The sequence below is a fragment of the Thunnus maccoyii genome, chromosome 10 (genome assembly GCF_910596095.1).
Source record: "Thunnus maccoyii chromosome 10, fThuMac1.1, whole genome shotgun sequence".
Lineage (NCBI taxonomy): Eukaryota > Metazoa > Chordata > Actinopteri > Scombriformes > Scombridae > Thunnus > Thunnus maccoyii.
Window position 1 is genome coordinate 20,548,539 of NC_056542.1, and position 26,255 is coordinate 20,574,793.

General features: G+C 40.9%; 3 protein-coding genes across 9 annotated transcripts; 2 read left to right on the forward strand and 1 right to left on the reverse strand.

Moving 5' to 3' along the window:
* The first annotated feature begins 1,563 nt into the window (after nucleotides 1–1,563).
* Nucleotides 1,564–14,699, forward strand: cep85 (centrosomal protein 85). Of its 4 annotated transcripts, none has more exons than XM_042423727.1 (14): nucleotides 1,564–1,689; nucleotides 2,696–2,755; nucleotides 2,862–2,993; nucleotides 7,430–8,220; nucleotides 9,547–9,677; nucleotides 9,872–9,989; nucleotides 10,100–10,285; nucleotides 10,693–10,845; nucleotides 10,932–11,086; nucleotides 11,227–11,344; nucleotides 11,999–12,049; nucleotides 12,132–12,239; nucleotides 12,369–12,612; nucleotides 12,754–14,699. In XM_042423727.1, the coding sequence occupies exons 2-14, from the start codon at nucleotides 2,716–2,718 to the stop codon at nucleotides 12,915–12,917; spliced, it is 2,391 nt and encodes a 796-aa protein (XP_042279661.1). In that variant the 5' UTR covers nucleotides 1,564–1,689; nucleotides 2,696–2,715; the 3' UTR covers nucleotides 12,918–14,699. The 4 variants fall into 4 exon arrangements, with proteins under 4 accessions (XP_042279661.1, XP_042279662.1, XP_042279663.1 ...); XM_042423728.1 differs by lacking the exon at nucleotides 1,564–1,689 and adding an exon at nucleotides 1,755–1,775; XM_042423729.1 differs by lacking the exon at nucleotides 1,564–1,689 and adding an exon at nucleotides 1,820–2,327 and having other exon boundaries at nucleotides 12,474–12,612.
* On the reverse strand, nucleotides 14,688–19,177 carry ubxn11 (UBX domain protein 11). 3 transcript variants are annotated; one of them, XM_042423732.1, is made up of 14 exons: nucleotides 19,011–19,177; nucleotides 18,872–18,912; nucleotides 18,638–18,745; nucleotides 17,845–17,945; nucleotides 17,701–17,752; nucleotides 17,537–17,616; nucleotides 16,955–17,030; nucleotides 16,648–16,865; nucleotides 16,483–16,560; nucleotides 16,315–16,405; nucleotides 16,159–16,229; nucleotides 15,986–16,059; nucleotides 15,046–15,195; nucleotides 14,688–14,955 (listed from the first exon to the last, which is right to left on the reverse strand). In XM_042423732.1, exons 1-14 carry the CDS (start codon nucleotides 19,079–19,081, stop codon nucleotides 14,808–14,810), a joined length of 1,359 nt encoding a protein of 452 aa, XP_042279666.1. In that variant the 5' UTR covers nucleotides 19,082–19,177; the 3' UTR covers nucleotides 14,688–14,807. The 3 variants fall into 3 exon arrangements, with proteins under 3 accessions (XP_042279666.1, XP_042279665.1, XP_042279664.1); XM_042423731.1 differs by having other exon boundaries at nucleotides 18,638–18,748; XM_042423730.1 differs by having other exon boundaries at nucleotides 18,638–18,757.
* A 338-nt stretch (nucleotides 19,178–19,515) lies between these two features.
* fez2a (fasciculation and elongation protein zeta 2a) lies at nucleotides 19,516–26,101 on the forward strand. 2 transcript variants are annotated; one of them, XM_042423733.1, is made up of 9 exons: nucleotides 19,627–19,968; nucleotides 21,219–21,327; nucleotides 21,506–21,622; nucleotides 21,814–21,946; nucleotides 22,483–22,748; nucleotides 22,996–23,076; nucleotides 23,305–23,380; nucleotides 23,484–23,549; nucleotides 24,945–26,101. In XM_042423733.1, the coding sequence occupies exons 1-9, from the start codon at nucleotides 19,628–19,630 to the stop codon at nucleotides 24,959–24,961; spliced, it is 1,206 nt and encodes a 401-aa protein (XP_042279667.1). In that variant the 5' UTR covers nucleotide 19,627; the 3' UTR covers nucleotides 24,962–26,101. The 2 variants fall into 2 exon arrangements, with proteins under 2 accessions (XP_042279668.1, XP_042279667.1); XM_042423734.1 differs by lacking the exon at nucleotides 22,996–23,076 and having other exon boundaries at nucleotides 19,516–19,968.
* Nucleotides 26,102–26,255: the final 154 nt, after the last annotated feature.

A 26,255-nucleotide genomic window follows, 5' to 3' on the forward strand; every position in this document is an offset into this window, starting at 1 on the left:
AGAAGAAGTTTTACTTACTACAGAGGTTTTTGGAGGCAAAACTGGAGGATGAAGCGCAAACAGTATTGTTTTTTTTTTTACCATTCAGAAGTGGCTTGACCTCCTCCAGTGTGATATGAATAGATTCTTCTTCTAAATATTATTTCTTTTTATGTATTACCTTTTTCATTTTGTTTACCTCAAAAACAATCCAGAGGCTCAATGTTCTTCCTCCCCCGTGGGACAAACTGTGTTGTGTCAGAGAAGTGCTGCATTTTATGCAAAAGCTTAAACATCGCAGGTCACATACTGAACAAAAGGAAAATAAATCTCTAACATGACCACCATTTCTTTATTACAGCTGCTGTCTCAGCTCTTTAAACCCAAACACATCTCCAGTTTTTTCAGCATAACTGAGGCAGACATCTTGGACAACTTTGAGTTTCCATCTATTGTAATTCCTATTAAACTGTGCTCATGCTTAAGCTATTGTCACACTAGTTATGATGATTCACAAGAGCTTTTTTACCATAGAAAAATGCCAGGCACCTTTTCCAAACATGTTAAATTATTCATTCATTGCAATAATACCAAGGAAAGACAGAATGGAAACAGATGTTGCAAGTAATTGTATTTCAACCGCTGCAAAGAATTGCAGTAGCCTTTTTGTCAGGTTAGGTGTAACACATGTCATCGTTGATGTCCCAACTTCCTACAACAAACTGATGTCAGCATTTGTGGTATTTTCACTTCTTTGCCATCCAAAGCTGTGCTGTTTGGTGTGAGCCAACAAGGTCACTTAGAGTGAAGAGCAGAACTTTTTAAATTATAATAATAATATAGTTGTAGTAGAGCTACTGAAAAATAGAATTGAATATGTCCTAATTTAGACTATGCTCTTCAGTTTAACAAATAAAAATGTCACATATTTTATATAATATAAGAAATACTTTATTAATCCACAGGGAAATTTAAGTGTCACAACAGCACTGTCACACAACAATAGAATAAAAATAGAATAAAATAGTTGAATAGTAAAATAGAAAAGGTTATCATTATATATTGTGCAGTAATTATGGTTTATAATAAAATGAGAGTAGTGAGTACTAGATAAAATAGTTATTATCCATTTGCAATGATTATATACATAGCACAGTGGGTAATAATTTTGTGTTTAATATTATATCATTTAATAACGTTGATTTTTGCTATAAACTGCTACGTTGTAGTCCTATTAAATATAAATAAACTGTTAAATAACTTTTTAAATCCTTATTTTCTAGGTTATTCTAGCCATCTCAACCCATCTTGGATAGGTTGGTTCGTTTTGTATTACTATAGTGGTGACTGGTCATATGACAGATTGAACCCGTTCATCTTATTTTTGTTGCACCTGCAGTATTATTGGCTATGAAGAGCCTTAAGAATATTGCAGTCCTAGTTTTTGGCGCTTTAGTCTACAATTTCTGACTACTGCAGACGAGTATACGTCGCAGACAGGTTATCTTTAAACGGTCTCTCAGGAGCCGCCGCTGTTTGACGGGCGGCGCTGTGTGTTTAAACAAGCGCCTCCCGTGCTGTGGTCTGTTGTCTGCCGTCAGAGGAGCAGTTAGCGGAACAGCAGCAGCAGCGGACGGATCAGATTCAGCGTCAGTTGGCAGCCTGACACCGAGATTTGTTACTAGATTTTATGTTAATGTGAAAGGAAAGGTAAGCTTTTTGTTACCGCCGACAGCGAGTGTAGCTATAATAATGTCAGCAGGAAAGCTAACACTGATTTTTTAAAGACGTTAACGGTAAGTTAACGCGAGTAGGTTAGCTAAGCAAGACGTTGGGTTAGCTGTTAGCTGGCTTGTTAGACGGAAACGGATTTGTCGTGGATTAGCTAAAAAGGTTAACGGTGCAGCGCAACAAAAATGAGCATAACTGCGAGGAGACAAAAGAGAAATCGTTGCTTTTAAAACGGCACAGACCCGAATAGCTAGCATTGTCGCATCTAGCTTGACCTAACGTCAGTCTTATTACATTTAACATATTCAATTTAGCGATTAGTCACGGTTAGCTGATAGTTAGCTGCGTTAGCGAGTCATTTCCTTTATGAATTAACCAGCTAGAGAAAAGGATTAGCCTCGTTTGTAACAACCAGGCTGCGGACTGCGTGTTTTCCAGAAGAAATCATTGCTTCCCACAAATGATGTAGAGCTTCCCGTAGCCTCTTAGGGATATAAATGTTTGTGTAACATATTATGTAACGGTACGACATGTGCTCATGTTGTTATTTTTGTTGGTACCAAGAAAAGTCTGGCGAGGTTGTTCCTGGCATGTTGAGGGGCAAATGGGTTTGATAGGTGAGCGAATCAGTCAATAACGAACAGCTGTTCAGGCCCAACGCCCAAGATCGTCCAGGTCATAATGTTCAATATGCAGGAGAGGAAACAAAGCAATTTGTTCAGTGGACATCGTCTCTGATTCGCCATAAAAGTCAGACAGACACTTTCAATAGTCTCCTTCTCAACTGAATATTGAGAATAGGTTTTTCAGATTTTCACTTATTTGCTAAAGTGACTGAGAGGCAAAGTTAACTTACCTACAGTGAGATATTTCAAGAATTTGGCCAGTGATGATGTTGTAAAATTGGTGTAATTTAAAATAAACATTAAATTTTCCTCTGGTTGTGTCTGATTTTTTTCTCTCTCTCTCTCCTCATCTCTATCAGGTGACATTGTCTTGTATGGAATGAAAACCTCACAGAGATATATCGACTCCAAACCAGCGGGTAAGTTGACACACGCTCGTCAAAATGCATTAATTTCTGTGTCAGCTCAGCATGTGTTGATAATACTCCTCTGTTGCCATTGTCCTGTTTCACAAATGTACATTAGCTCGGTTTGCTGACATGGAGTGGCAGACACCAGCTGTGTCAGAGAAGTTCCAAAGTCGCTTTGGCCGTCGGCCTGGAACATCGGACAGTGGGGACACTGGACTTGGCACCTCAGCATCTGACAGCGCAGAAGGTGACTCTTGGTTGTTCTTCCTTCCTGTAGTGTGTATTATGCAACAGTATTTTGAAGTCTGTCTGTCAGTGACGGAGCTCTAGATTGCACTCAAACAGCCTGAGTTATGTGCTTTAATGGTGGCTGATTTAAAAAAAAAAAAAAAAAAAAAAAGTATAACAGTCTGCTGCATACATGCAATTTACAAGATATCGGCGTTTTATAACACGACTGTGCTTTTAAATCAGTTTTTAAGCCGTCTTGAAAGTTGAGAACAGTCGTATAATGAATAATGTGGTGAAAAGCTATGCATGGCCCTCAGACTCAACCCCCTTTTCTGTGCTGAGACTGGAAAGATGTTTTCTTCATGTTCATGTTGTTTCTTGGGCTATTTATAGAGTGAAATAAATGTTCATGATCCACTGTGGGTGCTCGGGAGATTTGCAGAGGTAGATTAAAGTCCCAGTCAAAAATGCCCCAAGGCTCTGCTGTGCCGCTCTTGTGATTAGTCTAATTGGGAGGATTGGATGTTGGGATACCAGGACTGGACAGTGAGATGGAAACTGGACTCTTGCCTGTGGTGTGAAATGTCACATTCAAAGAATTTTGTGAGTTAGAGTGTGCATGTGTGTATGTTCTGTACTCAGAATAAAAGAAATGCAGTATTAGAAAGGTTCAATGTCGAGGTTGAGATGAATGAACTCTTGTGTAACAGGACATTACAAAATAATGACTGCAGAATCATCAGTAGTGAATCAGGACTGCAGGGTTTGTGCTACACAAAGGTGGTATTTGTGGCAGGGCTGCCATTTGAGAATTCATTTTCATGGATACAATTCATAACCAGAAAGACATAAAACGGGTCTAAGGAACAAAAACCACTGACTGTTAGTAGTTGAGAAAACTTGTCTTGCATCTTGCAGCTCTAATGATGCCTTCGTCTCATATTGTCTTTTGGCAGCTGTTAAACATGGTAGTGGATCTGTAATAGTATGGGCAAGGATCTCATGGGTGTCAGTAGTTTCCATAACCATCCGCGCCAGTTGCATATCAGCAGTGGAATATGAGCCATTTTGTAGGACCATGTACAGATGAATTTATGTGTGTTCTGGTGCTTTCCTGATCACTGCGAGGAATTAAACAACCTCTGCTCACCTCCCACCATCCAGATCTAAACGTCTCTAAATCTTAAAGGGAGTGTTGAGGCTGATTTACAGTAGACCGCTCAACACTTTTGATAAGTGTCGCTCGACAGAAATAGTGTATTTTCGACAGAAAAAAGTATCGCTCGACACTTTCCTTTCATGTCCTGCACCTGGAGAATTTTGTTATGTCATGGACGCTGTCATATTTTGTTGTGCAGTGTGATTGGGTAGTGTTACCACGTCGCCAAGGAAATGGTAGTTTTCACTAAAGTTTCTTATTGATGTTTTGGTCTGTAACTTTTGATAACTTGTAACATTCTTGTTTAATTAGTTATGGTCCGATTGATATAATGTAACTAAACAAGCCAACTGGAGGATAGTGTCTGGTTACCATAGAGATGACTGAAACCTTTTGCTGAAGCATACATTGGAAACGTTGTGCAACTCTTTAATTTCTGTTGAGCGACCCTTATTAAAAGTGTTGACCGACTTACCATAAATTAGGGATGCACCAATCTGACTTTTTCAGTCCTGATACAGATACCGATACCTGGGCTCTGGGTATTGGCTGATACTGAGTACCAATCTGATACCAGTGTTTAATTAAGCTGTATGCCTCACTGTGTGGAAGAGACCGGGATCATTCTTCACAAATATACATCGGTTTGCTGACATGGAGTGGCAGACACCAGCTGTGTCAGAGAAGTTCAGGCTTGACTTAAACATTGCTGTCCTAACTTTGTACCAGATCGGTCCATTGTCACTGATACCTGATCCAGCTATTTGAGTCGGTATCGGACTGATATTAGTATCGGTATCGATGCATCTCTACCATAAATCAGCCTTTTGCAGATGCATATCTTTTACGTCCTCCACACAACGGAATTTGCTTCTTCTTGAGGTGTGAAGCTTTATCTTTCAATCCCTGAACACACCGATTCAGCTCAGGGCTTATAAGACAACATTCCTAGGAGGACTGAAGCTGCATTCAAACAAAAATGGTGGTTCAGTTCCTTACTGGATACCTAATTTTCATTAATTGTTATGTTAGCTCAATTTAGTTGTGATCTCTGGATATGTTACTATCGTAGCTGTCGTCTCCATGTAGGAATGAATGTAACGGCTTCTTACCGGCCTCAGTTTCTTTGTCACAACTGTTGAGCACGCTACTGGCACTGGGACAGCTTTTCCTGGCACTTCAACTGACAGCAGTGCCTAGCAACGTGACAATTAACCCCAAATTTAGCCACAATAATGACCTGTTGTAGATACCACTGAGTAACATACTGAGAATGTGAATTAAATGGTTTTAGAAATACCAAACTTCTTTTAAAAAAACAAGAAGTTTTTTTAAATTAAGTTGCTTGGTGTTAATCAAAATATTCAGTTTTACGGCTTTACGTAACTGTCTTTATGATATACTTTGGAAAGGCAGGAATGTCTGTTGAGCAAACATCTAGCAGAGTAGTTTAGACTTGTTCAAGTCATGAATCAGGGAGCCTGGAGGGCTCTTTTATAATGGAGGTTTTATCTTCCTGAAAACTTGGTGTCATTTCCTTTTTAATATTCTTGCCTTTTAAATACTAATTATTATTTTTCGCTGTGATTTTAAAAAAAGTTTCTTGTTTAATGAAGTTGTGGTTTAAACTTGAGCAGGGATAATAATATGCCATTCACTCTTTGACTGTGGATGTACACGTGTGTGATGTGTGTTTCAGTGGGAGGAGGCAAGGTGCTTAAATAAGCGGCACCCACAGATCACCCTGTAACTTGAGAGGTGGGCTATAAATACCCCTAACCTTTCCTGTGTATGCCTGTTTGTATGTGTTTGCTCTGAGCTTGGTACAGGCTGGTTTGGCTGTTCGAGGACAATACGGCTTTTTGGGCACAGGGCCTGGCTGCTGCGCTGCTGTCAGTCTTAGCTTCAGAGGTCGATTCCGTGCCGCCCAGAAATGCAGACGACGGACTTCTGTTTTGATTTAAAGTATTCTGCAGCTCAGCTCACCCCAGTTCAGCTTTAGAAAAAATGCCACAGCTAATAACATGTTTGTTGCCTTCTACTGACTGCCTGGTTTCCAGACTTCAACAGGTCTCTCAGGTTTGTAATGCTGTTGAAATCAGAGTTATGTAACTTGTGGAGATGGCTGTTGGTTGGTTGCAGTGGTCTTGCTGGTTTTTTTTCCTGCAGTGTGTGGTGAGCATAATGTGATCTCTGAGGTTTCCAAGTGAGGACATTTTTATGCATGTTTTATAGAGTGCACTGGGTGTAAACTTGAGTAATCCGAGGATGCTTCTCTGTGTGGAGTTTGGGCCAAGTAAAAAGGAAGACCCTTTAGTCAGCACTTCTATTGTTACTGAATTTTCCAGTGAATTCTGCTTGTCTTGCATGTACACACAGCGACATGGCAGCCAATACAAGTTTTTATTAAACACTGTACAACAAAACACCTTTTTTTTTATTAATGTTGTAATACAGAGATTTGATTCTGCACATTAGCTTAAGTCTATATTTAAGCCTATTCCCTCGGTCGAGTCAGTGAGAGACAGTTAATTCTTTCCGTGGTGACACCTCATCAACAAAGTAGGCCACCCATAAACCCTGCTGCATCAACTTTACATCACCAACTGAAAATAGAGGAAATGGCCCGCAGTAGTGCTCTAGATATTCTGCACTGATTTAAGGAGGTACGTCTGTACAGTTGTATGCAGAAGTTTGGCCACCCCTTAACAAATAACATATTTTGGTGATTTTTTTTTTTCTTTTTAATTGAAAAGATTTAAACTCAGCCTTTCTAGGATATGGAAAAAAACATATTTTCTGCCCACAATGCAGGGGAAGGCTACAGTCCCCTGACTTAAGCATGACTGAAAATCTGTGGGTAGATCTTAAAAGAGCATGCAAGACAGCCCAACAATATTGCAGAACTATAAGCTTTTTGCAATGAAGAATGGGAGAAAATCCCAAATACAAGAATTGAAAGACATTTATCTGGCTACAAAAAGCTGTGATATCTGCCAGAGGAGGTGTTGCTAAGTACTGACTATGTAGGGTGCCCAAACCTTTGCAAATGCCACAATAATATTTTTAATTATTTATTATTTTTTCAATGTTTGTCGTAAAAAGTAACTATGCCTTAATGTTCCCCCATGTTTTCCAGGCTGTGTTTACATATTTTCAATTTAAAAATCACCAAAATATGTTATTTGTCAGCAGGTGGCCAAACATTTGCATACAACTGTATACTGGACAGTGAGAGAATAAGACTTATAATATATTTGCTAATTATTCTTTTGTTTGTTTACTCTTTGAAGATTTCTGCAGTTCCAGCAGCAGCCCCTCTTTCCAACCCATTCGCAGTCAGATTCCTATACCCACTGCACATGTCATGCCATCCACGGCCGGAGCCCCGGCCTCTAAGCCCCAGGTGTCTGTCCAGGAGGACTCCCAGTCCTCAGTCGAGGGTCACAGGTCTTCCTCTGGCTCTAGAACTCCGAGCGGCTCCACCTCCAAGTCTTCCTCCCTCTCCAAATCAGCTTCTTCGCCCAACTTGGATGCTCAGGCTGGTGTGGGAAGCGACCCTGTGGGGCCAAAACCAGACTGCCTGAGCCGCTACCGAAGCCTCGTCAATGGGCTGGACCACTCACTTTTCCCCACAGATCACACACGAGTGGACGAAGGCCAGAGGTTTGACACTCCCGCTGTGGAACCCACGCTAAATCAGTCAGCCCTGTTGGGGGGGTTATGCCCTGATGTTAGACTCCGATTACAAACAGGGATTAGAGACACCGCAGACTGTGTGTCTGAGGCCTACAGGGGAGCCATGGAGCACAGCTATAAGGTTCTGCCTGAAGCTAGGCCAGGAGTCTCCGGCATAGCAGAGCCCTCCAGCCAGAGGGTTAGTCAGCCTGGTGGAGCCGGATCGGCCAGCGTTTATGCAAGCCCTCTCAGCCTGCAGACACAGGCTCTGCTGAGGGAGCACGCAGGCTCCAAGGGTTATGAGCCACTGCGGCAGGACAGATGTAGTGAACTTTCCAGCTGGCAGCAACAACAGCAACATAAGCAGCAATTGGAGAGTTTACGCCTGCAAGTGGAACAAATGCAGGTAAGATTTCATTCTTAAACAAGAAGTCAGCCACTCTAGTTGTAAATAAACACAAACCTAGGACTGTCGAGGGTTTTTAAAATTGGCTTGATAACTGTCACAGCTCTTTTTAGACCGCCGTAGGGTAGGCACTGATGTCACCCTTTCAAGCAGTACCACAGCTGGGTGGCAAAACAAATGTCGTCATGGCTGCTATGAATAGGGCGAGGAAAACAAAATAGTACTTTGGCAAAGTAAAGGCCGTCAGAGTAGACATGTGGGACAGTCGGCGGGTTTTGGACATTCAAATAGGGCCAGAAATTAGGTTCCTGACACATAGCTCAACATCAGAAAAATAATGTTACACTTGACTTAACAAAGCCTGAAGGCACACAGGCGTCTTGTCCTATTTTAAAGGATTTGTCAAAACCAATCAGCCAAAAAAAATCACAAGAACTTCAAAGGATATTATGTTGTCTGTCAGGTTCATAAAAGTAGATTCTATTGGATGTTTAATTCAGAAAATTGTTTGCTTTGTTAACATTAACAGCTTCTCATGTCACTGCTTCCATTTTGTAGTCTGCAAGAAATCAAAATGGTAAAAATCTGCTGCACAACAGCACTTTCAGGATTTTTAAAAAATGTTTTTTCCCCCCTATTAGAGTGAATGATGGCAGATGTTGACCGTTGAGTGTTTGCCACTCGACAGCAACTGTCGCCTTTTCCACATACTGTGTGCTGACACATTAATGTACACTTTATCACTTAAACACTGGTTTTTAAAACTATTTACATATTTGAGATACTTAAACTGGGTAGAATATTCAAAGCAAAATACGACTGGGCTCATGGAGTTTTTACTGTATGAAGAAATTGTTTCTTTGTGATTTGAGTTCAGCATTTATTATTTCATTCATGGTGCTAGATTTATTCTTCAGGGCAGCAGAACACACTGACACCAGTGTCTTCAGCGTGTGTGTTGGATGAAAGACTTTAAACAGTCATTGAGATGATATTACATATTAATCTAAAGAGATGAGCATTACTTCATACTCATCAAGTTTTGTGTCTCTTTTGTGATGGCCATTTGAAATTAACTATCTTGTCACGGACAAAAAGTATGTTAATGTTTACATTTGTGTTGTTGTCAACAGCTGTATTGTGTGTATTATACACCATCTATATTGTGCTAAGATAAGGTGGACGGCTCTCATCCTTCCAGACAGTTAATGTATTAACAAGGTCAAAATTATGCATCTGCAAATCTCCACATCTGTCATCTCCATTGCGTATTTCCATTACATGATGCAGCTTTAACTGTCACATGTTTGTGTCTCTTTGTCTCAGTTAATGAGTGCTGGAGTGGGTCAGTATCCATCTTTGTACCCGACGCCTGTGCACACAGAGTCTGGCAAGTGGGATGCTCTGGTCAAAGCCAGTGAGAGTCTGCTAAAGGAGAAGGAGCTTATTATTGAGCGGCAAGTGTTTTATAATAGTTTTATGACTCATGTTGGGAGGGTTGGTGATCTTTGTCACCTTTTTTTATAACATTAAAATGTTTGATACCTTGTGATAAAATATGTATATAAATCTTTCTCACAACCGTGGGGGCTCTGCAGGCTATGTTTCTGTACACATTGTTGACTGTTTTGTGGTTCTGGTCTTGGTGCAGACAAAAGCAACATATGAACCACTTGGAGCAGCGTCTGAGGGAAAGCGAGCTGCAAGTCCATGGAGCCCTCCTGAGCAGAGGGGCCTCTTATGGGGACATGTGTATGCTCCGACTACAGGTTAGTGCAAAAACAACCGAAAACCTTTTGTTAATACAACCATCATCTGTGCAAACAATCTACCCTGAAGAACATTATTGAAACCTCAGTATCACATGATGACATTACAGGAAGCTCAGCGGGAGAACGCCTTCCTGCGGGCGCAGTTTGCCGAGCGCACCGACTGCGTTGCCCTGGAAAAAGCAGAGGCAGAGCACAGGCTGGGGGCGGTTGAGGCCGAGACACGCCGACTAACCGACAGCCTGAAAGAGACCTGTGAGAGACACGCAGAGGAGATGAAAAAACAGGAAGAGAGGGTGTGTGTGATTGCCTAACACGTCTTCCTAACGTATGATGTTGCACTGAGCAGTTTAAATGACGTCTGCTTTTCAGTGTTCACTTTGCTTCTATTTTAGTGGCATTTATTGGCTGAAACCTGCATTAACATTTCTGCACTTTGTTCATGTTTGTCATGAATAGAAGATGTTTAAAACCTGTAAAATTTGTAAGTTAGATTTTGCATGTTGGCTTTAACTAGTTCACTTATTTTCATTAAGAAAGAAGAAGCTTTTACTCTGAGGCTAACATGTGATTGTGTTTATAGGAACAGTTGGTCATATGTTCTCACCTCGAGACTCAGTCTGTTACAAGGAAAGTGTAACACCTAGTACTTGTTATATTTGGAGCATATTATCCCACTTACCACAATGTCCTATTTGTGCAGATCCGTAGTCGAGACAAGCACATCAGCAACCTTAAGAAGAAGTGTCAGAAGGAGTCGGAGCTGAAGAGAGAGAACCAGCAGCGTATTGAGACTCTGGAGCGTTATCTAGCTGACCTGCCCACCTTGGAGGACTACCAGAGCCAGAACAAGCAGGTTAGGATAGTGGGGGGGGTTTTCCACTTAGGACAGCGTGTATAAATCATGATCAGTGTTAAACATGGACGTTTTTTTTGCATCAGCTTCTGGAGGCCGAGCAGCAAGCAGCTCAGCTACAAGACAAAGTAAGAGAGTTGGAGGTCTGTCTAGAGGCGACGCGCTCACAGCTACGGGAAAAGGACACACAGCTGGAGGAGCAGAAACGCAGGGAGAGAGACTTGCTGACCACCATTACAGAGTATGCACACACACACACACAGGCTGTATAAACCACAACACATTCTCAGTCGGTGTGGTAATTATCTACACTCTGTTTACAGAGACAGTAATTACTCTGTGTAATGTGTGTTGTGTGTTTATTATATTTGTCTTCATCAGCATGCAGCAGCGGGTGCAGCAGGGCCTCGAGGATGGAGCCCGACTGCCAACCCTTGATATCGAGAAGCTCAGAGTAGAGAACTGTGCTTTGAGAGAGGAGCAGCAGAAACTGAAAAAGGTCTTTTTGTTATTCATGTTTTTATGTTTTATGTAAAAATAAAATAAAACCAACAATACCCATCCTCCAGTTAGAATGCAACTTTTGAAGTTTGATCTGATTCAGTGAGTTTAGAGGAAGTTTGTTTTCAGTTTTAATTACAGAGAAGTGCTCATTTCCTAGAAAGTCGGTTACTGTACATTGTGGTTAAAGTGTGTATTAGCAAACTGTTTATCAAAGTATAGCGCACTTTTCCTCTTTTCTTAGTAATATTGGTTAGTCTGGTTTGAGTGCAGCTGCTCTTTTAATGTCTTTAATTCTTTAATGTTTGCCGTGCCTGCTGCGCTGCTGTGTGTTTCACCTGCAAAGCAAACACTTCCGGTTACACAAGGAGAAGAAAGATGATGTAATTTGATATTAAAATGAAAGGAATTGGAGTTCATTAAACAGAAGTGACCAGCAGGCATCTTTTTAGCTTTGGAAACTTTACTCTGTGACTGACTGTAGGCAAAAAAGTATAAATTTGGAGCTGTGGGATTGTGTAGTTTAACAGTTGTTATCCAAGCACATCCTGAGTGCAGTTAGATTAATAAATTGCACCTCACACAACAACACTTCATTGTGTTGTTGCATTATGTCAAAGCAGGAAGTGACACTCTTGTCTTCTCTTTGCAGGTTATTGAGAAGCAACACCGGATGATGGAACAGCTTGGCTCCCAGATTCAGGTATTTATCTCTTTACAATGAGTGTAAACAGCTGTGTGGATCCTGTTGTGTTACATCTGAGCGTCATTAATCGTCTTTTCAGACTTTGGAGGAGCAGATATCTCAGGAAGATAGCAGCTCTCAGGCTCTGAGAGAGGAGGTGATGGCCAAAGAACAGAACGTGTCAGAGCTCCGCACAGCCATGAAGGAGGTGAGATATGGACAAATCCCCCAAAACATGTATCCTGTTGCTCAATTTGAGGAGCAACAGCTGTGAGTATTTTTTTATATAGCCTGACTCTTCCATTGGCTAATGTCGGTGCTGAACGCTGTGTTCCAGCTTTCAGCCCAGAACCAAGAACTGATGGAGCAGAATCTGACCCTGCAGGAGCAGATAAGCAATCCAGAGCAGAGGAGCACTAACCAGGCTTCCTCTGCCTTACAGCCAGCCGGAGCTCTTCTGACACAGAGGCTTCACGTGGAGATCGCGTCCTGCCTCAGTGACCTGCGCTCCCTGTGCAGCATTCTGACCCAGAGAGCCCAGGGACAAGACCCCAACCTCTCCCTGCTGCTGGGCCTCACATGTAAGAGAAAAAACTCCTTTTCTTGTTCTTCTTCTCTACTAACAAAAGTGATAAATAGTTTCAGAAAACGATTAGCGCTGTAAAAAGTTTGGGTGGTGAGAACTTTACAACACGAATCAGCGTCATGTTTTGTTTCTCCAGCCCCTCCACCAGTGGCAGGACAGGACGAGGACTGGATGAGTCCAGAGGTGCTGCAGAAGAAGCTGGTCGAAGCTCAGCAGCTCCGTCGAGATGTCGAGGAATTACGTAACGTAATACTGGATCGGTACGCGCAGGACATGGGAGAAAACTGCATCACCCAATAACCTCGCCACCCAGACAACGGAAGGAATTTGCGTGTAAGCCCCAGTTTCTCCTCAGAAGCATCTAAAACGGGCTCGTCTGTCATGCCTAGTTGCTGAATGTCAGGAAGAGGACTGGATTTTTTAATTTTCTTAAAACGAGGACAGAGGAAAGCCCAAATGACTGACTGAACGTTGACTCTCAAGTCTGCCTGTAGCTCAGAAACCCCCCCCCCACCCTCGCCCGTGAGTTCATCTATTTCAGTCCAAGGGCTAACAGAAAATAACTTATCTCTAATACTTGATCCTTAAGCATTGTGTGTGTGTGTGTGTTTTTTTAATAATGATGACACAATGCTGTCATTTACCAAACAGTCTTATACTTTTTTTTTTTTTTCTCCCTAGTCTAGTGGTTAACTATTTGTGTCGAAGTCCCACAAATATAATTTATTTAACTCTTTGATTTCCCTCTTGAGGGAAATGATCCAACAAGTGGTTGACAATCAACTGAAGATATTTTAATCTGTGCTTTTAAGTGAACTCACAAGGAAATGTTACTAACATGCCATTATTTAAAATGGCGGACGCTGTAACATCAGACTCTCCTGTGAAATATAACAACTGAAGGATTTGATACCAAACCAGCGCTCTCACACCACCAGGCCTACAACTGTTTTATTACCAAAGAAGCTGTGGTCGAGGCAGTCGTGCAAGTCTGCGAACGTCTGTTGAGCGCTTTTGTCCTGAATGAAACACCGACACGTGCCTTTTTTCTGTCATGTTTGCAACCACAATGCTAATTTCATGTTAGACCAACCACAAAGGGCTGTTTGCAGCTGACTCTTCCAATATGACCTTTTCTCCCAGCGTGTCAACCAGTAGGATAGTCAATACATTCCCTGACTCTGAATGTAGCAGATAACTTCGGGCCGCATCACAGAGGGCCCCTCCTCCCCCCTCCCCTTTCAGTGTTTTGTTCCCGGTAGATAGATGAAGTTAATTAAAACTCGTTAGTCTGTGTGATCTATGTAGACGAATAACTTCACAGCATACTGTACATTTCAGGTCGATGACAGCTGACTCACATTCGCCAGAGCGGTTAAGTGTTTGATAAATGTATGACCGAGAAACAGTATTGATCTTCAGTATTATTTATTTGTTTTTTTTTTTTTGTTTGTATTGACAGCTCAGTGTGAAAGCGTTCTGGGTCCTCATGTGTTTTCTGTAATAATGTGCTAATGTGTTTGAGCAACCACAGTGTGTAAAGGTCCCATGAAGTGGCGTTCAAGATCGTGATTCTTCTCCTTTTGGTTTGATGTATTTAATAGGATGTTTAGGGGGGGTTTAACATGTTTTAATCCCAAATGGTGGTGATGATGATGATGGTGATGATGATGATGGAGGGGTTGGCTGGATCACCCCCAAAATCACAGATCACATTGTATCGGATGGATTTTTGCCCTGAGTGCAGACTAAGCCATTTAAAAACTTGACACTTTACAAGGAGAGAAAAGGAATTTAAATATAAAAATATGCAACAATTAACTTTTTTTGTGTGTGTGTGACAGACTTTAAGAGATCAATACATCCAGGGACACACAAGCCTTTTCTTTTTTTCTTTTTTTCTTTTTTTTACATTTCATGGGACCTTTAAACTTCAAGTAGCACAAGATTTCTCTTTGGAAAGTCAGGCTCCGCATGCCTTAACATCTCAAATGTTTTGCAAAAGGGAAAAGATGTTTATATTTTCATACTTTTGTCCTTGTTTGTATTTGCATATTTTAGAAATAAAGATTTTCAACATTTTCTTTTGTTTTAATTTGTTTCCAAATTCAACTCAGCATGAAGATGTCGATTGAACAAAATGCCTCACAGGTCAAACAGTATTTTTTTTTTTTTTTTTTACAGATTTATTTATTTAGAGACATTGAATGTTGCCTTTTTTCGCAGAAGCAAAGTAGCATCAGTCGTGAGTCCACACGACTGGAGCGTCTGGCTGTCGTCATCGTAGTGGCACTTTGGATACGCACTGATGATGTCATAGTCAGGGAGACCACCTCCTCTATAGAGAAATAATCACAAACAAAAAGTGTTGCATGACTGTAAAGACAGAAACAGTAAGAAAGATATCTCAGTGAGGATGTGAGCTCACCTGTGTTTGTCCAGATATTTCCGCAGGTGGCCGATTGTTTCCGAGAAGCACATTTTCAATACGTAAGTATGATTCCCGTCTTCTGACCTCACCTTGAGCGTGATGACATCACGGGCAGACGTAGGCCGGTCAGAGGTGAACGTGTGCAGCCTGTGACAGGTGACGAGAACACATCTAAAGACGTCAAAGTGATACTAACGAGGTTTATTGATTGTTAGAACAAGCTGGTGTCTATAAAGTGACATATGTTAACACTCCACTCAGGATAATGTAGCATGATACATTATTACATTAATAGCAGTCATATTACATGTGTGGTAACCCAGATGGCCTATAAATCAAACACTGGTCTGAGACTCTTTTAGGAGGCTGCAGATATGAGTCCTAGATCCTGTCGCTGGCTGTCCGTGTTGACCTGCCCTATTTTTCAGACCAGTGCGTACAGTAATCTCCACAGTCTTGACAATCAGCCGCTGTGGTCGAGTCAGGATTTTAATCAGTCTTCACATCATGTTGCGTGTTCTTAAATCCTTTAATGTTAGAAAATGATGTTTGACATCATCATACAGTATATTTTGTGTCTGGATGGACTGTTTGATGCTCGCACTGCATTAAATATTAAATCCCAGATGCAATATTTTTAAAGGATGAACCTTTACTTCAAAAGGAAATATGTTAAGCAGCATTTACTACATAATTTCTAGGATTTTAACATAATTTTTACTTTATTTGGTATCATTTAAAAACATCAGAATATTCACTAAAAATGTTAAATGTTTTTGTAGGTTTAAACATGAGTCTGTATCCCCACTGGTGAATCAATTATTAAAAGGTTTATCTGAATTTAAAAAGTTAAATCTGAATTTTTATTGAAGATTAATGGTATTTAAATAAAATATGGCTGTATGATTACAATAATGGACGATATAATTCTGGATACCTCTCCTTCATTTCCTGCAGTGCTGGTGTGTCTACGAGGATCACTGAGTTGCTGCTCCGAGCATCAGATGGATTCTGGGAAAATGAATTGTTAGACAACGAGTGTATTATATGTTCAGCACATGTTCAGACAGGAGTAGTTAATTAATGAGGTGGATCTTCTCTGCTGTTTACCTGCATGGTCGTCCTCACTGATACCCTGATATCAATCACTCGACTGGGCTTCACCACCATGCTTAACTTACCTGTGAGCCAGAAATTGGTTGATAAAGGATTTCCGTCAAAGATTAAATTTTTTGGGAGTGACAGAGTGATGTTTACAGGACAAACCAGGTAATTGAGAGCTGACAGCTTTCCCTTCACCAGGAAAACGATCCCACGGCAGCCTGAAGATAAATTCCTCATCTCGCTTGTCATGAACCTTAAGAAAAAAAGTTGCACGTTTACTCATTAGCACATCATTAGCACAAAGACACACATAAACGCACAGACACACACCTCAAAAGGGACACCATCTGGAAATCTTTCTTGCAGCTCAGACGGAAAATACCCGTCCATCAGATCCTGCATGCACCGCTGCAAAGACAGAGAAGATTTGAACAACCAATTTAGATCCTAGTTTAAGGAGTTATACTATTTCCTGCACAGTTTTAATAAGCTAACCTGGGTGCTGAGCTCCTCATAAGAGCGAAAAGGACCATCAAACATGACGATACCGTTTCTGTAAAGCTTTAGTTGGACCGGATCCTTTTTGGCCAGCTGTGCACCCGTAGCTGTCGACTGTACGAAAAACTCTCCCTCCCCTGCAAGGATGTTCAGCTCCTTGATCCTCTGCTGGACGAGGTCAAAATTCATGTGGAAGGTCCTGACCCCAGAGGTGCCTGCAACAGGAAGGAGTCATTTTAGTATCCCAGCTACATGTTTTTAGTAAAGTTCAAGGCCTGTAAAGATGACAGCAGATGGAAACTACCTGGCTGCTCACACTCAGCTGCGTCACTGGCCTCTCCGTCTCCCACCCAGATCAAACCGTAGTCATTTAAAAAGCTCTGCAAGGAGAGAGAACAGCAAAATTCAGGTGGGGCTAATCACAATATAAAAACATAAATTAGATGTCTCAATAAAGGAGAAGTTCACAAGTTTTTCAAGTCTGCCCTAAAACAACAATCAGGTGCCAAAATGAACACTGACACATGTTTTTCTTGCTGTTATCTTTCCTCCTGTTCATACTGACCATTAAGAGATCCCTTTTGTGCAAAAATGTGTTTAAACGTTTATTTGAAGATGAAATGAAGCTTCAGCCGTCCAAATTTGTCAAATCAAGTCAAGTTATTTACATATATTTCAAATTTGCAGCATTTTTGGTGCCAAATTCCCTCTTTCTGTTATAATCCTTGAACTGGCTGAGCAGGAAAAGAGGGAATTTTTGTACTAAAAAGACTGTAAATGTGAAAGTAATCTACTTTATTTGACTGTCAGATTGTCCTCAAATAAACTTTTAAATACATTTTTGCACAAAAGGAGGACTGTGGGTTCCCCCATCAAAACAACTTACCTCCATTTCATACACTTGATTTTGCAGTTGCTGGCACCTTCTTTGAAGATCATCTCTGCAGCTCACATCATGGGTGCCCCCTATGTCCACAGACAGGCACAATTCAGCCAAAATACAACCCTTGTATCTAGAAATTCAAACTGTATTATGTTGTAGGTGATTACCTGATTCTTTCAGAGCCCTCAGTTTCTCCTCCAAGACTGAAATCCGTTTGTTCTTCAGAAGAAAGAAGAAAATAAAAACTGGGGGGTTTGACACGTTTCGAGGATGTCAAAGATGCTGTTCACCTTGAGGAAGTGCGAGCTCACCTTACGCTCGATCTCCTGCTCTTGGCTCCTCACTTTTTTCTCCAGCAGGGTCAGACGCTTCATCATGGCAGACATAAGCTCGAAGTCGCTCACTGGGGCACCTGATGGTGTAACAGCATCCATTATATTCTTGGTACAACCTTCTGATAAGTTCTGTAAAGGCAACCCCTTTATAAAGGGTTTATAAACATCAATTAATGGTTATTAAATCATTTATAAGCCATTAATTGGGGTTGCCAGGTTGTGAAAATCCCTCCTTTCTATACCACTATAACATTTGCTTTATCTAATTCTTTAGGAAGACACCTTTCAGACTTGGACTGAAAATCCATTCATTAACAATTTATTAACATTTATAACTGCAGACTTAATTATTTTAACTAATGACTTGTTAAATATGACTTCAGACCTAATGGCTTATCAGAAAGTGTGAAACATTTAACCCTTTATGTTTAGTGATTAATATACTGTATACTGATTCATATATACTTATAAATGATTATGAATCATTAATAAAAAGTTAAATGTCTCACATTTTCATCACAAGTCATCACGCTGGCAGTTATATTTAATAAGTCATTAATGACTTGAGCAAATGTTATGGTGGCATAGAAAGGAAATTATGCTTACAAATGGCTTATAAATGATTTATAAAGTTAGAAGCATTAGTAGATGATTTATTAACCATTAATAATACTTATAAATCCTTTATAAAGGGGCTGGTGCCTCATCAGAAAGTGGTGCTTTATTCTTAAAGAATGTACACGGTCGTGGTGAAGAAATGTGATAAAACCTTTCTTTGCTGAGACTTTTGACTTTGAGGTGGAGGCAGCATCACTGGGCTGAGTGTGAGAGGTCAGAGGAGGATTTGGATCAGAGGAGTCATCATTATCAACCAACGCTGCTTGAAATTCTGGGAAAAAACACAAGAAAAATGTGAAAAAGGAAGTCAAAGAAGGAGAATATATATATAGATATTTAAAAAGAAAAGTTTTAGTTTTATTACAGGATTCAACTGGCAGCCTACCTGTTACCAGATTCCTCCTGAAAGGTACTTTCTTTCTGCCCCTGTAGGTCAAAAACAATTTAGCTTTCTGTGTGTATGTTTCCTTTTTTTCACAGCTGTACAGTAAAGTCATAGTCCTCCTGTAGTCTTTGTAACCCACCACTGCTCATCCTGAGAGCCCTGCAGCGGGGTGCGCCTTGTTTTCTTCAGCATGGACAGAGGTGAACTCATGGCTTCAGTTTTGGCCTTTCAGAGGGATTTCCCGTGTTTGTTGTTTGGAGTCTGTTTCCATTGGCAACACGCAGCAGGCGGCTGATATGTTGTGGAATGAGGCGGCTGCGTGGTTCCTGTTTTATCTGCAGGAGGTCGCTGTTTCTCTGAATCACTCTCTCACACACACTCACACACACTTAGTATGTGTAAACCTGCCCTATATCTGCTCTGGTGTCTGCTCACTGTTTTTGGTGATCAATAAAAGCGTTACAACCAGAGTTTATCAGAAAAAAGACCTCTTAACAGGTCCAAATGATGAAATAATGAGGGGATTCATGGGGTTTTATTGTATTTGATATCATATTTATGTGCATACATGCACTGAGTCTAAATGAGTATCTCCATGCTTTCATGATGTGTGGGTCAGTCACGCTGCAGCCACTAGTCGGCCCGCTGCAGCCGCTGCAGCCGCTGTAGGGAGTAAGCGGGCAGAGAGGATGCTGAGGCCTGCCACCCTCACAACACATCTATCATTTACCCGGGCCGACTAGGCTGTTCCGGGCTATGGCGGCGCCGATAGCACATTTCGACGACGAGTGGCCGCATTTGGGTGGTTTCAGCATGGTTTCAGACCAGCTGCTGCCGCAGAAAGGCCGTGTAGCCGCCGCGGGGGAAGCGGCAGCTCCGCAGCTCCTCCTGGGTGATGATGATGATGATGATGATCTCCCCGAGCTGCACGACAGCAGTCTCTCCCCGGGGGAAACCGGTGCCTTTAGGTCCATGGAGGACCTGGTGAACGATTTCGACGAGAAGTTGTCCGCTTGCTTCCGAAATTTTAACGCCAAGACGGAAAGCATCGCCCCCGTGAGTGAGATCACCGAGGACTCACTGCTGGAGAGAGACGAGTGAGTGCTGATGTTTGTGGCCTGTTGTTGTTTATGTGTCATACACGATGTGAGGATGTGGAGGCGGTCTAACACTCATAGAAAAGCATCTTATCTGGAGTAGGATATTTAATTCAACTGCTCGTTTCCTACATGAGAAAATCCATCATTTGTTAGAAAAGGATGCATTTAGGATGTGATAACGAGGAAAGCTACACTGACAGCTACACTGCTACAGCATGTTCAGTCAAGCCAATACAACTCATAACACAACACAGGTCAGCTTTAATCCACTGTAATAATACACAATGGAAATATAAGTTCTTTACAGATGACAGGTGCTCTGATATCGGTATAATATCGGTATCTGCCCCTAAATGGCTTCTTAAAACCGATATTAGTCGATTTTAAAAAGTACTATTTCTACTGCCGATATTTTTTATATTATTATTTTTTTATTTTAGATTATATATTATTATGTAGAGCTGTCAATTACTGTCAACTCTTTTAATATATTTTCAAGCAAAAGCACAAATATTTGATTGTTCTGGCTCCTCAACTATTAGGATTTTCTGCTTTTCTTTGTTTTTTTATCATTGTAAACTGAATTTTTGGGTTTTTGACTGCTGTTTGGATGAAACAACAATGTGTAACAAATTGAAGACGTCATCTTGAGCTCTGGGAAATTGTGATGAGCAATTCTGAGCAGGTTAATTCTATTCTGACATTTTGTAGACAATTAGTTTATCGCTTAATCGAGAAAATAGGCAGATTAATCAATACTGTGCAGCTTTAATATGATTTTAATGTAGTATTGCCCGACCTTATTCAGTATGTTGTCTTTGTTAGTATCAACAAACAGATGAGAGACTTTTCTGATATTTTCATTGTTTGAAAAACAACATTTCTATTCCAAAGTCATTTAAAATGTTAAGTTGACAAAAAGTTTAAGAATGAAAAAAGAAACATGAGTTCAGTTCCAAAAGAAGGCAGCATCCTGTAGCTTCAGGCTTTGATAGGCTTCAGTGTTGGAGATTATAGGACTGTGTCATATTTAACGTCCACACCAAAACTATTAGATCTGATTCTGATTCATTTGTGGATCTGACTAAAACTATATCTGTGGTATCTTGTCTCTTGCCAGATCCTCAGCTACAAATACAGGTTCAGAAAAGATAGAATTGGTTGGTAATGATGATAAATGTGTCAGTATAATTATGTATTTAAAACTGAAACATTGTTTGACAAGACTTCCTCTTGTTTCCTCACAGGATCTGGAACACTTTAACCAGTAACTACGGGCGCGTGATGCCTGTGGATTGGAAACAGTCTCGAACACGCACCCTACACGTCCCCACGTTCAACCTGGAGGAGAAACCAGTGAGTGATCCCACCCCTCCCATCCCCCCCTGTCCCACTTTCTCTTCAACCCCAGCCGCCCTCCACCTCCCTTTCCAAATCTCTCCTCCGTTCATCTCACAAATCTCAAATATTCATTGTGCCAGGGTTTAGCGCTTTGATTAAATTCCCTCCCCCTGTTCTGTTCCTGCCTGGCTAGAGAAAGAGTGATGTCACGGCGGAGCTGTCGGACGATGAGGAGCTGAGGGAGCAGCTGGACATGCACTCCATCATTGTCTCCTGTCTCGCCGAGGAGCCCCTTTTCACCGCAGAGCAGGTAAGATGCACAAAAATCAAACTTCAGCAGTGTTTGTTCCCACATGCAGCTACAGAATGTCAATCTTAAAAACGCAGAGCAGCAGCTTAACAAAGCTAAAATGTTTCACACACAGATTTAATAACTTATCCTCACTGGGATGTTTTTGAGTGTATCTGATGTGTGTGTGTGTGTGCCGATGCTCTGTGTAGGTCATCGAGGAGATCGAGGAGATGATGCAGGACTCTCCTGACATGGAGGCAGAGCAGAATCCCTCTCAGTCGGACCTCTCGATGCTCTCCCTGGACGTCCAGCACTCTAACACCAACCCTTTCTTCGAAGACAGTGAGTGTGTGACAGACAGGACTCAGGGTGGGACGAATAATCAGATATATATATTGATACATTCTCTCGCAGTATGTTATCAACACAAAAACACCGGTACAACACTATCAGTGCTTTGCCACCAATTTTTGCTATTTTTACTTTGTTTTGATTGTTAATTTTACATCCCAATTTTGCAAGTTTAGTCAGAAATGCAACTAATGATTATTTTCTCTATTAACTGTTCAGTCCATAAAATAGTCAGATAATAGTGAAGATTGTCCGTTAGAATTTCACATGGCTGGAGGTGAGGTCTTCAAATACCTTTTTTTGTCCGACCAACAGTCAAAAACCCAAAGATATTCAGTGTGTAGCATTCGGTGTTTCATTGCACATATCGTGCTTTTTGGGATTTTCTGTTATGATGCCGGTTGTCTATGTTAAACATGTTCAAAGTTCCAAAACTTGAGGTAAACGTATGTAAAATGCTCCCTGAAAGTCAAACGCCAGAGTTTCAGCATCAGATAACTGTGTGTTTTTGTGCGTCTGTGGTGCAGGGGTGAGGACCCTAAACGTTGCCGAGCTGAACGAGCGTCTGGAGGAGACGGAGACGGCCATCAGGAGGTTCTCGGAGGAGCTGGTGCAGCAGCTGGCTCTCAGGGACGAGCTGGACTTTGAGAAAGAGGTGAAGAACAGCTTCATCTCGGCTCTCATCGATGTACAAAACCGGCAGAAGGAGCACCGGGAGCTGCTGAAGAAGAAGAAGAAGCTGAAAGGGGGAGGCGGGACATCGCAGGGTCTCGCGGAGAAGACGCTCGGATCAGTGAGAGCTTTATTCTTACTTTCGTGTTTGAAATATTAGCAGCCTGATTAGGACTGTTGTTGTAGATTTCTCTTTTATCATCTCTTGAAATGTCAGTGATATTACTCTGATCATGTGATATCTTAAGATCTTTTTTTTTTTTCACTGTTCCTCTGCAAACTGATCTGTCAGTATATTCCTGGGTCTTTTCTTATCTTTGGTCACCTCTCGTCTTAACGTTTCTCTGCTTTCCTTCCTTCCTCCTCAGCGTTTCAGCATGGAGGGACTCTCCTCTGTCATTCAAAACAGCTTTCGGCAAACTTTTGGGAGCGGGTGCAGTGAAAGACAGGTTGCTTCTTATTTCTCTCTTGGCAGCTTTACTTTATTCTTGTATTTTCTTTCTTAATAATCTCTGTCCCTTGATTAGGAGCATCGTCGCTCTTCTTTTCATATCTTTATTTTCATAACAACTAACCAAATCTACTATTACATTGAAGAACAAGTCAAGTTGCATGTTTTGTTTTTCCCTGACTGTTATAATTGCATTTTGCCTTTTTAATTTCTCTAATTTTAACAGTATTTGACCACTGTCATCCCTTACGAGAAAAAAGGACATCCTCCATCGATAGAGGACCTCCAGATCCTGACCAAAAGTACGTTTCTTCATCTGCGTTGTCAAGTTTGATTTCTTGTGGCCGAGCCATCGCCACTGACTGACCGCTCTCCTCTGTCTTCTCTCTATCTGCCGCCTTTCAGTTCTACAAGCTATGAGAGACGACAGCGACAAGGTGCCCAGTCTCTTAACAGACTATATTCTCAAAGGTGAGCTTTTCTTCTTCTCACACTGCAGAAGCAGGTGACGTGATATGTTGGCTGCATTGTAAGATGTGTGTCACAGAAACCGAGAAGGATCAATGACTGATCAATAGTGGCTGTACTGATGACGTACAGTAAAATGAAAGGACCACATCAGTGGTTTTGCATATTACAGCTCATTTACCACAAATCATGTATGTTACTTTTGACAATTTTCATTGCATATCGTAGTAATTTAGATGCATTTGCTACCTCGCAGGCAGCCATTGATTTCAATTCAATATAAAATCTTGGGTAAAATAATCTTGCAGAGTCTCGTCTTTGCCTTTATTTTTTGGTCACGTTGCTGTACTTTGCTGTCGCTTGCTATTGAATTTGTGAACAAGCACTGCTGTAAAAACAGTCCATGTTGATGCATTCAAAGACACAACAATTTGTAAAAAATTTGACTGTTGCCTGCGATAAAGCATTCACAAGTTATATTGTTGGAAAATCAAATGTGGGTGACAAACAAATTTTATGCATATTTGGATAGTGTGAAAATCATAATGTAAATGGGATAGTTTGGAGTTGAGGTGTCAGATGTTACCAGATAGGTCAATAAATATTTAAATGCATCAACAGAAAGTGTTTCCTTGTATTACCATGCAGCAGTAAGTAAACTTTGACAAAAAAACACCCACATCAAGCAAGTTTGAACTGCAAGTGTGAGGAAATCAGGCTAAAATGGTGCCAAATACTTGTACATTTAACAACCTGTATGGTCCTTCAGTGTCTCCTCACTCTTGTCTTTTGTTTTCTTTCACATACACCGTTTCCATTTCTCTTTCTTACTCTACTTCGTATGTTCTACTCTGCCTAATTTATTGCTGCCTTACACTCGCTAGCTCTGGTGTGAGCGACGGATGGAGAGGTTTGTGACACGTTCACGTGTGATGTGCACCGTCCTGATGGGAGGGCGCCCCCTTTCTGTCAGTGAACTGTAGTGCAGTTTGACCCTGATGCTCTCCTTTTCACTTCTCCCATTTCCCCAAACAGTGACACAGTGACTGGCTGCAGCATGGTTGATTCCTGTTCATGTCTAGTCTCACTGACACACTTAAATTAGAGCTCTGTTTAACCTGCAGTTTTCATTTAAGACACTGTTGTATAATTGTTAGTTTATATAGCTCTTGTTTCTAATTTCCTGCAAGTATTTATCCCTCAAATCATCAAAACATACGTTTGAAATAAGTTTGTAATGATGATTTTCAAACATCGAGCAGTCTTACAGCTGTTTTTTCCTTTTGTTTTTCCTCCTTTGTCTCCCTCTCCGTAATTTGCACCTACAGTGTGACCCAATGCTGAAGCCTCATCCATCAGTCACAACTCTGCTAATATTCATCTCTGCTGTTATTACAGTGCTTTGCCCAACGTAGACCAGAGGGAGCGTGCTGAACACTCAGGAGAGGCTTCAGGTAGTTCGTCATGGAGAGAAGATGAAGAGGACTCATTGCATTTTTTTTTTTTTGCAAACACATGAAGCACACTTAATTTATTCCTGCATGTTTTTACCTCAGGATGTGTCTTTTATTGTATTCTGTTTTTCATTTCGTTGTATTTATTTTATTTATTCTGAACCTTGTGTGTTCCTGTGAATTTTTTGACATCTTTTCAGTGTTTTTTGTCTTTCATTGTGAAAGAGTGTCCTAAAAATGTTAAATTATATAGGTGATATACCCAGGTGGACATACCAGCATACTGTAGGAGCTGCACTGTTTGTAAAATACTGAGCTTTGCTTTGTGTGTTAGCAAAACTACAATACAAAGGGCTTTGTATTTATCTGAAGTGCTTCCTATCCACTGAGCAAAGAACAAATGTGCACAAAGCACATTAGGCTCCCGACTGATTGTACTTGTATTATGAACACAGCAGCTGCAGTAACAGATGGTTATAAAGAGAGTTTTAAAGCAACGAGACTGTAAAATATTAACAGAAGAGAAAGATAAGATTTGGAAAGAAGTGGTAGCAAGAAACAAAATACATTTACATAGAAAAATACCCAAAAATAACAAACAAACTAGTTAGTTACCTTCAACCAGTGTGAACCATCACATCATTCAACACAGACTTTCAAGTAGCTGCAGACAAAGTTTGCTCTCCTGTCATCATCTCTGCAGTAAACTACATGCACACATCATTATTCTGTGGAAGATGTAAGTATTGATGGCCACTGTGATGTTGTCTCGGCTGGAACAGTTTTGCACTGACAGTTCTAAACTAACTAACTATGCATTTGAGTGAATATTGAATCGCGACCCGTGCACTGTCTGTACTTTTGCGGCGCCGACTGGAGCTCTGAATCAGAGGCTCGAGCGTCAGCGAAACACCATGAATGGGAATTCTTACTCTGTATGTATTTCTGTATACAAGCTGCCTTTGCCTTTGCCTGAACTTTTGTACATTATAAATGACTTTATTTTCAATGAATGTCATCTTACTAGACTATTTACAGTACCTGCTTCATTGCTAATTTATTCTGTAAATATTTGATTTCAAATATATTGTTGAAACCATATCCTCCTTGTTTTGTCTTTGAGTATAATGATGTGAAACGTAGTCAGTATTTATATAAATGTTTTGCAAGAAATCATCAAGCTATTTTTGTGTGTTTGCTCATGTTTGGAGATGAAACTTTGCATTGTGTCATTTTAATGCGTCATTTGGCTGTG

Coding starts and splice junctions, on each gene's coding strand:
- cep85 (XM_042423726.1), top strand. CDS start 2,249: ATGTTGTTATTTTTGTTGGTACCAAGAAAAGTCTGGCGAGGTTGTTCC. Junction 2,328..2,695: donor GGGGCAAATGGGTTTGATAG/GTGAGCGAATCA, acceptor CATCTCTATCAG/GTGACATTGTCTTGTATGGA. Junction 10,846..10,931: donor ACCAGAGCCAGAACAAGCAG/GTTAGGATAGTG, acceptor TTTTTGCATCAG/CTTCTGGAGGCCGAGCAGCA.
- fez2a (XM_042423733.1), top strand. CDS start 19,628: ATGGCGGCGCCGATAGCACATTTCGACGACGAGTGGCCGCATTTGGGT. Junction 21,947..22,482: donor CAACCCTTTCTTCGAAGACA/GTGAGTGTGTGA, acceptor TCTGTGGTGCAG/GGGTGAGGACCCTAAACGTT. Junction 23,381..23,483: donor CCTCCAGATCCTGACCAAAA/GTACGTTTCTTC, acceptor GCCGCCTTTCAG/TTCTACAAGCTATGAGAGAC.
- ubxn11 (XM_042423730.1), bottom strand. CDS start 19,081: ATGAGTTCACCTCTGTCCATGCTGAAGAAAACAAGGCGCACCCCGCTG. Junction 17,946..18,637: donor AAAAGTCTCAGCAAAGAAAG/GTTTTATCACAT, acceptor TTACACCATCAG/GTGCCCCAGTGAGCGACTTC. Junction 16,561..16,647: donor ATGAGGAGCTCAGCACCCAG/GTTAGCTTATTA, acceptor CTGTCTTTGCAG/CGGTGCATGCAGGATCTGAT.